The sequence below is a fragment of the Seriola lalandi genome, unplaced genomic scaffold (genome assembly GCF_002814215.2).
Source record: "Seriola lalandi dorsalis isolate HSWRI2012SDOR001 ecotype SW California unplaced genomic scaffold, Sedor1 jcf7180002054182, whole genome shotgun sequence".
Classification (NCBI taxonomy): Eukaryota; Metazoa; Chordata; class Actinopteri; order Carangiformes; family Carangidae; genus Seriola; species Seriola lalandi.
This window is the reverse complement of record NW_019524735.1, coordinates 947,602-957,694: the sequence shown is the minus strand read 5'-3', so window position 1 is coordinate 957,694 and position 10,093 is coordinate 947,602. Positions and strand designations below refer to the sequence as shown.

The 10,093-nt window shown below is 37.1% G+C and overlaps 1 protein-coding gene across 1 annotated transcript in view; it reads left to right on the top strand.

Annotated features, from left to right (window-relative positions):
* The window catches only part of wnt3a (wingless-type MMTV integration site family, member 3A), a 14,158-nt gene extending 6,599 nt beyond the window's left edge, over positions 1–7,559 (top strand). The window contains exons 3-4 of the mRNA XM_023403743.2: positions 4,419–4,684; positions 4,778–7,559. Of these exons, the coding sequence (XP_023259511.1) occupies positions 4,419–4,684; positions 4,778–5,257 (746 nt within the window). The 3' untranslated portion in view covers positions 5,258–7,559. The remainder of the gene's footprint in view (positions 1–4,418; positions 4,685–4,777) is intronic.
* Positions 7,560–10,093: the final 2,534 nt, after the last annotated feature.

The window sequence follows — 10,093 nt, the reverse complement described above, 5'->3', positions numbered from 1 at the left end:
GGGGGGTTAGGGAGGTTAGTTGGGGCAATTGCTTTTAATAAACTCCTGAACCAGTTGAGAGAAGAGGCTAGGTGGCTAACGATGGGGGTTCTCAATCTGAGCCCTTTTGTGGTGCAAAATGCCACCACATCTCTCCCATTGCTTCCCCTCCCGGGCCTAAATTGCAGGGGTAGTGAGTGGAAAGAGGAGGCAGCTACTGGGCTTTAGTAAATCATTTTGATTGGATTAAGGTCACTGAGGCCCTTAATAATGTGAGAGGTCAAAGTGGCTGGATTAAGTGCCTTTGTCAGAGGCCAAGGAGACTGACTCAGGGGCTCACAGGCCTTTGATAGGGCTTAGTAGGAGAGGGCTTCCATTTCATTGGATTTGATTGATGCTGGTGTTTGTCTGTGCAACAGGGCCATTGTCCTCACTGGTGTCTGTTTGTCTGCGATTCAGACTGTTGTGTGTCAGTTTCCTCCTGCCTTTTTTGGGGGGGCAAAGCTGAAAGGAAGAGTAGGTGCCTTTATTGGCTTCAGAGACTTAGTTCCTATCAGTTAGCCCATCACTGCCCATGTCCTCCTCACCTTAACCAAGGGCATTAGTTTGTTTTACAGAGGTGGATTAGGCCGAGTACTACAAGAAAAAAATTGTTTAAGGATAGAAAGCAATCCTGCGAATTGAGTTGAGGCTACAGTTAAAAGAATGAAAACATTTTACAGTTCCTGTTTGCGGAAATGCTTTAATCATTTACACAACCTCCTTTCAAATACATGTGCACAAACATGCTCATGCCAGATGTGACCACACACAAAGATTCACCCACCTAAATGCACACTGTCATACTCAAACCCAACATTATGTACCAAAACATAAAAGAGTGTTACGTTATTCCTGCCTGTAAAATGGACGTATTCTTCTTTTTGTGCATGTTCTTGCTCCCTTACACATGTTCTGATCCTCTCTCTATGTTTCTCTCTCACTCCACACCCCAAATCATGAGCCCTTCCTCTAGGCTATGTCTGCGTCAGCACTCATTAATTTACATTAACTAAAGTGTCAAAACATGCTCTGCTGGAATCTGCCTGTGATGAAAGGTAATAGAAAGCTGCGCAGGTGTTCTTAGTCCACAGAGCCGATCCCAGAGCTGTTTCGGCATTCTTGGAATTTACAGAACACCTACCTACTATATGGGTATAATCAGTCTCCAGTTTACGAGTCATATGATAGAATTATTAAGGGCAGCTTTGCTATAACAAAGTGGACAGCCACAATTTCACAGGTGTTACCACCCATGCAGGTATGGACATGCACCGTCACTATTCTATTTGAAACCATTAAATTGAAATGAGGGTCATAGGAAACTCCTGTTACGTAATCTGTAAAGCATGTGGAGGGAACTGCAAAGTTTTAATACTGTAGTAGCTCTGACTTATCTAACCTTCATTCCCTTTAGGTGCTTCTGCCCTGACCAGGAAATCCATTTAATAGATCATCCTAAATCATTAGGTCCCATCTAAACTAACTGGGAAAAGGTCAGGGGATGTGGGTTACGACCTACGACCTGAGGATGAGAAAGTGTAACTATTTAGGATGAGCTAAGAGGTCTCTGCTTTTCATGAGACGTATGTCTCTCCATGCTGGGGGAGGGAAACTAGCGCACCAGTATATCATTAACTCTGGGCAAGAAAGAAAGAAGGGGTGTGGTAAATGGAGTTGATGGGGGGACCTTAGCCCCACTCCCCGCTGGGCACTGCTCAGAGCACAATATCTTCGCAACCATGAGATTAAGCAGGAGAAAAAGTGCTTTTCCCCATTCACACGCCCTTTAGATTGTTTTATTAAACCATTTGAATAGGGATTTCCCCGTCTGCCGACAAGCGGGGTCCAGCCAATGCATAGTTCTCTGTTGCTATGACTTAACTTGGTCCCCACTAATCACTGGCCAGGGCAAATTTCATATAAAATATCTGGGGCCATTGTGGGACTAACACAGCGTGACAGTGGCAGCACAATAGGGGATTCAACCCCCCAGCAGGTTGTAGGGACCACTTGGCCTGCCAGGATCTGGCAAAGTTTGGTGGAGGAGTATTGTTGTATTGAGGAAAAGTGTCCTGAAATACCATAAATTGGTTGTAAAAGTAAGAAAAGGAGTGGAACTAATGTAAGAGCTGGTGTTTCCAGGTCAAGTATGCTCTGCTATTACAGGTGTGTTGAACTCCAAATGTTGACACCATGTTATATCAAGCATGATATGTAATATCAGTGGTCGTTTGATAAAGTACAGTATATCTACCACACACTCGGTTAAAAATATGCCTTGGCATCGTCACCAGGTTTACATTGTAGTGCATAGACTATCAATGTTCTGCATTGTGTTTAACATTTTTAGTAAGCATTTAGAAAACAAAAAAATTATTTCATGAACTCAACTAAAAGTTTGCAGCTTAATGGTGAAAGTTTCTGTACTGTCAATAGGAGCTTTATAGACAGTGACAGCATTACTCGATACACAGATATTTACGTATGTATGTATCAAAACCAGTATTTTGTAAATATTAATTATGTAATGTATTGAATCACTTTTCATTGGGGGCAGTTCATGTTCTCACAATTTGTTGTTCACAGCCTACTTCTAATCTTTTATTTTCAGCCCCTCAAACACAGAGACACCAGGACATATTGAATTTGGATTTGAATTTGAATCAAGAAAATCCATTTTTCATCTCTCCCCACTTACACTCTGTCTGCAGCATCATTGCCCTTCATCCATAAGGTCATGTTTCTAATGGCGTTCCCCAAGGTTCTGTTTTAGGTACACTTTGCTTCACATTTTTTATAAGTAATGATCAGCATTCTTTGACTAACTAGATTAAATTATATTTCTATGCTGATGATACAATATTGTATATCAGAGCAGAATCTAAATAAACTGACACCCAAACCATGGGTCAAATGGTTCAAATGAGGATTATATGCAGGGAGAGGCTTTTATACAATAGGAAATCTAGTTACAGAATCCCTTATCAGCACCTGAAATGGAATCCATTGTATAAATACCTTGACATTTTAGATTGATGTAGTGCTAACACCTCCAAAATTCACTTCAACTCACTCGTATCTCACAAATTTAAAACATGAAGGTCATACTTGGTCGGTTTTAGATGATGCATGGTAATATGCAATTAATCACTCTAGACAGTTTCTTCCTGCTGTGACTAAATCCTACAACTTTCAGGTACTGTGATTACAAAAAAATTGTGAAATGACCTGCGGTGGATGCAGTAAGCAGGACTTGAGGAAGGAGAGCAGATGTTCACATGTAACATTAGTGTAAACATTAGTAACCTTGTGCACATGCAGTAGTAGTATGAAGTGGGTGGTGGAGGATGCCAGTAGACCTTTTCTCTTGCATCATTGTTTCTAATGCCCTTTAGTCCTCAAACTGGTTGGAACCTGCTGTAAGGGAGGTGCTCCTACTCCCTTTAGCTTTATATTCCTCCCTTCTTTCTTTTCTTTCTTTCCTTCTGTCGTTCCTATTTTTTAGACGAAGACATGCACATGGACTGCTTCTTTCTTTCTGTCCCCCACACGCATTCACACACTCTCCCAAACTATTGATCTTTAACCGTCTCTGTTTATCTCTTGATTCTCTTTCACATTGTTCATTGTGTCATGTTTACCCCTGGTGTTTCCACTTTCTTGAGCTTATTCTCTCTGGCTTCTATGATTGTGCAAGACCATACAAGTACATATATTCAAGGCAACCTTCCTGCCATAATGAGTCCTGTTAAAGCAGGGACTGCTGAAGCATGCAGTGTCTTTCCTTCTGTAACAGTTGTTTGGGATTGCATATCTGGACGCTACAGTCCTATCTGTGTTGTGTCTATGACTTGTTCCCTGATTGTGAGGCTGTTTCCTAACCTTTCAAAAGCTTAATTGAGTCTCTTAATTATAGCCCTGTCAAGCCCGTCTCTTCCTCTCATTTCCCTAGAAGATCCTGAGCCCTCTGAGTCATCAGTTAGCTATTTCAGACAGAGACATAGAGGCCTTTCTGGTCTTATTCATAGACAGGACGATTGATGTCTGGGCTGAATGAACCCACGCACTGGTACACCTGGGTAGATACGACCTAAATAATGTAGCCTACCTCTACACTATAGTATGTATAGTTTGTTTGATGTTGTCTTGTTGGTTTGGGTTAAGAAATATTTGTTTATGCAATTTCACATGAACGAACACAAGCAGATGTCCATATAAACAGCTGGTTACTAGCAATTTTTATAAATGTGATCCTGAAATAATCATTAGCATCAGTTACTCATGTGATAAATCTACTGTGACTATTCATTTCTGTTCCTGTGGTCTCTGCATCATAGTGCCGTTCAGAATTTTTCAAATGGCATATTTCTTACAGATTTGTGTGATTCTCTTTCCAGCCACTCGAGAGTCAGCATTTGTTCATGCCATTGCCTCGGCGGGAGTGGCATTTGCAGTGACCCGTGCCTGTGCTGAGGGTTCAGCCACCATCTGCGGGTGTGACACACGCCATAAGGGCCCCCCTGGTGAGGGATGGAAATGGGGCGGCTGTAGCGAGGACGTGGAGTTTGGGAGCATGGTGTCACGGGAGTTTGCTGATGCGAGGGAGAATCGCCCTGATGCACGCTCAGCCATGAACCGCCATAATAACGAGGCAGGAAGAATGGTTAGTTTTCTGAAAGTTATTTTTTTCTGATTGTGTGTGACAGTTTTTCTACTTTCAGATGTTTAATTGGCAAATGTTTTTTTTTATCCATAGTCCCTCAACGACAACATGTTCCTGAAGTGTAAGTGCCATGGTCTTTCGGGTAGCTGTGAGGTCAAGACGTGCTGGTGGTCTCAGCCTGACTTCCGAGTTATTGGTGACTACATGAAGGATAAGTATGACAGTGCATCTGAGATGGTAGTGGAGAAACATAAGGAGTCCCGTGGCTGGGTGGAGACCCTGAGACCCAAGTACAACTACTTCAAACCCCCAACAGAGCGCGACCTGGTTTATTATGAAAGCTCACCTAATTTCTGTGACCCCAATCCTGAGACTGGCTCCTTTGGCACTCGCGATCGCATCTGCAACCTGACATCCCACGGCATAGACGGGTGCGACCTTCTGTGCTGCGGGAGAGGTCACAACACCCGGACTGAGAAGCGGAAGGAGAAGTGCCACTGCATTTTCCACTGGTGCTGCTACGTCAGCTGTCAGGAGTGTGTGAGAGTCTACGATGTGCACACCTGCAAATAGGGACGTCCTGTTCTCATCTTTAGTCACCAAAATTTAAACAGGCAGAAGATCAAATACAGGAACTTTTCTACAGGACATGAGGAGCTATAAACTTGTCTGACCTGTCCATGGACTCCAGTGGCAGACATAAACGGCCTCGTGTTTAGAGCTGTGATGCTAAGAAGAGCCAGTCTCTGTCTTAATCGACTGGAACAGTTGAGAAGATGTTGACATGACAAAGCATCACCCGTATGAACTGTGATGGTGGTGATGATGACAGCAATGTTAATATCTATAGCATTGACGAAAGGAGTTTTCATGTACTGACGTAGGAAAGGAGAACTGTCAGCTAAATGACAAACACCATATTGGTGATTTTCTTTTTTTTCTGTAGTTACTTTTGTTGAGAATAGTACAGCACTGCCAATGCTTTCAAGTCTATGGGGCAAACAATGGAAATGTCACATTTTCTTCAATGTTTTATAATCAATTGTTTTTTCCACAAAAAGTGACAAACATTTATGAGCAATTTACATGATTTAACACCCAACAGCATGCATTCTCCTCCTCAACATTATTAGTATGTATGTGTATATCTGAAAACTAACATTATCATTGTGTGAGTGAGTATTTGTTTTATAATGCTAATATGTTACTGATGTTTGGGTAAGAATGCACTTGCACCTGAGTGAATGTAGTTATTACTGCTGTGATGTGTTTACATGTTCACAAATTCTTAAGCTAACGAGTTAATATCTGGTTTAAATTACTAATTTTGTTTGAGAGTAGACATGAGCCACATCCACCGAACACTGGCAAAACAAGAAAATACACAGTCTGCACATTTCATTAAACACCTGATAAACACTGGAAGCTTTTTTCTTAAGAGTAACAACGCTTTGAATGACCAAAGACAAGAAAAGAAAACCCCCTGTTAGTCAACGGTGGTGAGAGAGCTGTAAATGAATCTGAAAGGTCAGCACTTGTGTCCTGTTGAGAAATATGAAGCATGTTCTCCTTGTTTTTATCAGTATTAGCATTGTCTCATGTGATTCGGTTTGGGGAAAACTGTTATTTATACAAATATAATACTCTTTTATTTTGATATTTGATCAGATAGAAGTTAATTCTGTGCTCCCTGAGAAAAAAAACACAAATGGCAAATAAACCGCAAACCAAGCTGTATCATATAAGCTCTGTATAATGCAGTATAATTTGCAGTTGCAGTAAAATAATGACCAAAACCTGTGCATGTGATGATTCTCAACTGTGGCTTATTGTTCCCCAAACTAAACAACAAGCAGCATCACTGAAACTATCAAGACTTCCCTTATTTTAATGCTGCTAAGTAAAGTTAATATGTGTATGTGTGTGTGTGTTTAGGTCCTTACAAACAGTGTGTCTTTGTCTATTTGTCTTATATGTTTATTCTTGTATGTATTGATTCTTTCTGTGAAAGAAAAATATTATATATAGTTTGGAAAAAATGTGAAGTTTTGACTAATTCTTACAGTAATTCCCATTTAACCACATAGACCAATATAGAGTTTAGGTTATTTTAGTCGTCTATGGATTTTGTAGTTGTGCCAAACATCAGGGCAAAAATGATTCATGTTTCTCTCCCTTAATTTGAGAAGATGAAATACAATACAGTATTTATTTATTTGGAAAGTGAAAAACTACTGAAAGAGACAAAAACTTTTTGCAAGTGGGTGCACCATTTCACTGAGAGCCTTGACTATGGAGAGATGTGTAAAGTCACTGATGAATTATTGTTCACAGCCAATGTAATGCTATGTCTCAGGCGTGTATATTTTTCAGTCTCTAAACAAATATGCCCACCCGTGATAACTTTACATCATGACTAGAAGTAATAAATGAACAGCCATAACCAGTTTCACATTTAAGTCATTTTTTAATGAACTACACAGCAACCATCATCAGTACAAGAACTGTTATCTTGCTGTACACTTTATATGTGATTGATTGCTTGTGTGGACAATTTGCTTATGTTCTAATTTTTTGTTAAGTCTGTAAATCCAAAGTTTTGTACAAAATAGTTATTGCGTTTTTATGGGTTTCTAAAATTGGATGTTTTTTTATGATTATTTATTTCATGCTATGTACATATTAGTGAGTAAAAATATATATTTGCAGAAAATACTTTTTTTTGAAACAGTGTTTTGACTTGTAACGCTGTAGCCTTTTTACCTCATATCTGTTTTTCCACTGACTCCACACAGGTATCGTTTATCCTGCTGCCTGTAGTAGATTTCTAAAGTTAACTCTTTAACACCAAAATAAAACAACATAAACAACCAAACTGTTGTTCTGTTATGTATAACTGAATTTAACTTGTAACTAATCATTTTGTTGACTTTTGTGAATCATGACTGCGAAATAAGTATAACAAAAGATGAATTATTGGCCAATGCACATGGACCTGTGACCATGACAGCTTATGTGGGGAATGGGCCATCGAGCATACAAAATTAGTTTATAATGTGAAGCTGATATTACAATGTGAAATTAAGTTAAAAACCAAGGGCTTAGGTTTGGTCTCAACATTGGTAGTGATGCAACAACCCTCCAAAACAAAGACACTGGCTTTTTCATGGTGACAACCAAACAGTTTATTAACATATAGGATCTGAAATTACATTCAGGAATGCCTAAATGCATAAAAACTCATAGTATGGTAAGTCATATAAAAGTCATTGAATAGTAAAGCGTAAAAAAGTCTTGGTATAATAAGGCATAAAATCATCGTAGTATAGGAAGGCATGAAAGTCTTAAAACGAACAACATGGTGTAGTAAGGCATAAAAAGGAATAATATATATACTAATACTATATATTATGATAATACCATATACTATACTATAGTATGGCATAAAACGTCAAAGAGACAACATATTATAGTATGGAATGAAAAGTAATAAAAACATCATAGTATAGTAAGGCATAAAATGTAAAAAAAAAAAACATCATAGTATATTAAGGCATAAAACGTCAAAAAAACGACATAGTATAGTATGGAATAATAGGTAAAAAAAACATCATAGTATAGTAAAGCATAAAAGATCAAAAACACTTCATGGTATAGTAAGGCATAAAACGTCAAAAAAACGACATAGTATAATACGGAATAAAAAGTCATAAAAAGGTCATAGTATAGTAAGGCATAAAGCGTCATACTATAGTATGGCATAAAACATTTAAAAAAAAGCGTCATACTATATTATGGAATAAAAATTCATAGAAATGTCATAGTATAGTAAGGCATAAAAGCGTCATACTATAGTATGGCATAAAACATTTAAAAAAATGACATAGTATAGTATGGAACAAAAAGTCATAAAGACGTTACTGTATAAAAAGGCATAAAACGTCAAAAAAACAACATAGTTTAGTATGGAATAAAAAAGCATAAAAACGTCATAGTTTAGCAAGGCATAAAACATAAAAAAAACGACATAGTATAGTACGGAATAAAAAGTCATAAAAAGGTCATAGTATAGTAAGGCATAAAACGTCATACTATAATATGGCATAAAACATTTTAAAAAAGCGTCATACTATATTATGGCATAAAAAGTCATAAAAACGTTAAACCATAGTATGGCATAAGAAGTCATAAAAACGTCATACTATAGTAAGGCATAAAATGTCAAAAAAACGACGTAGTATAGCATGGAATAAAAAGCATAAAAACGTCATAGTTTAGCAAGGCATAAAACGTCAAAAAAACGACATAGTATAGTACAGAATGAAAAGATATTAAAAACGTCACAGTATAGTAAGGCCTAAAACATAAAAAAAAACGACATAGTATAGTACGTAATAAAAAGTCATAAAAACATCATATAATAGTAAGGCATAAAAGCGTCATACTATAGTATGGCATAAAACTTCGAACAAACGACATAGTTTAGTATGGAATAAAAAGGCATAAAAACGTCATACTATGATATGGCATGAACATTAAAAAAAGGCATCATACTATATTATGGCATAAAAAGTCATAATAACCTTAAACTATAGTATGGCATAAAAGGTCATAGAAATGTCATACTATAGTATGGCATAAGACATTAAAAAAAACGACATAGTATAGTATGGAACAAAAAGTCATAAAAAGGTTACTGCATAAAAAGTCATAAAACATCAAAAAAACGACATAGTATAGTATGAATATATAAAAATAATAAAAACGTTACTGTATAGTAAGGCATAAAACATCAAAAAAACATCATAGTGTAGTATGGAATAAAAAGTCATAAAAACGTCACAGTATAGTAAGGCATAAAACGTCAGAAGAAAGACATAGTATATTATGGAATAAAAAGTCATAAAAATGTCATAGTATAGTAAAGCATAAAAGCGTCATACTATAGTATGGCATAAAACATTAAAAAAAAAACGACATAGTATAGTAAAGAATAAAAAGTCATAAAAACGTTACTGTATAGTAAGGCATAAAACGTCAAAAAAACGACATAGTATAGTATGAAATAAAAAGGTATAGAAACGTCATATTATAGTAATGCATAAAACATCAAAAAAACGACATAGTATATTATGGAATAAAAATTCATAAAAATGTCATAGTATAGCATGGCATAAAACATAAAAAAAAACGACATAGTATAGTATGGAACAAAAAGTCATAGAAACGTTACTGTATAAGAAGTCATAAAACGTTAAAAAAACGACATAGTATAGTATGAAATAAAAAAGCATGAAAACGTCATAGTTTAGCAAGGCATAAAATGTCAAAAAATCGACATAGTATAGTATGGAATAAAAATTCATAAAAATGTCATAGTATAGTAAAGCATAAAAGCGTCATACTATA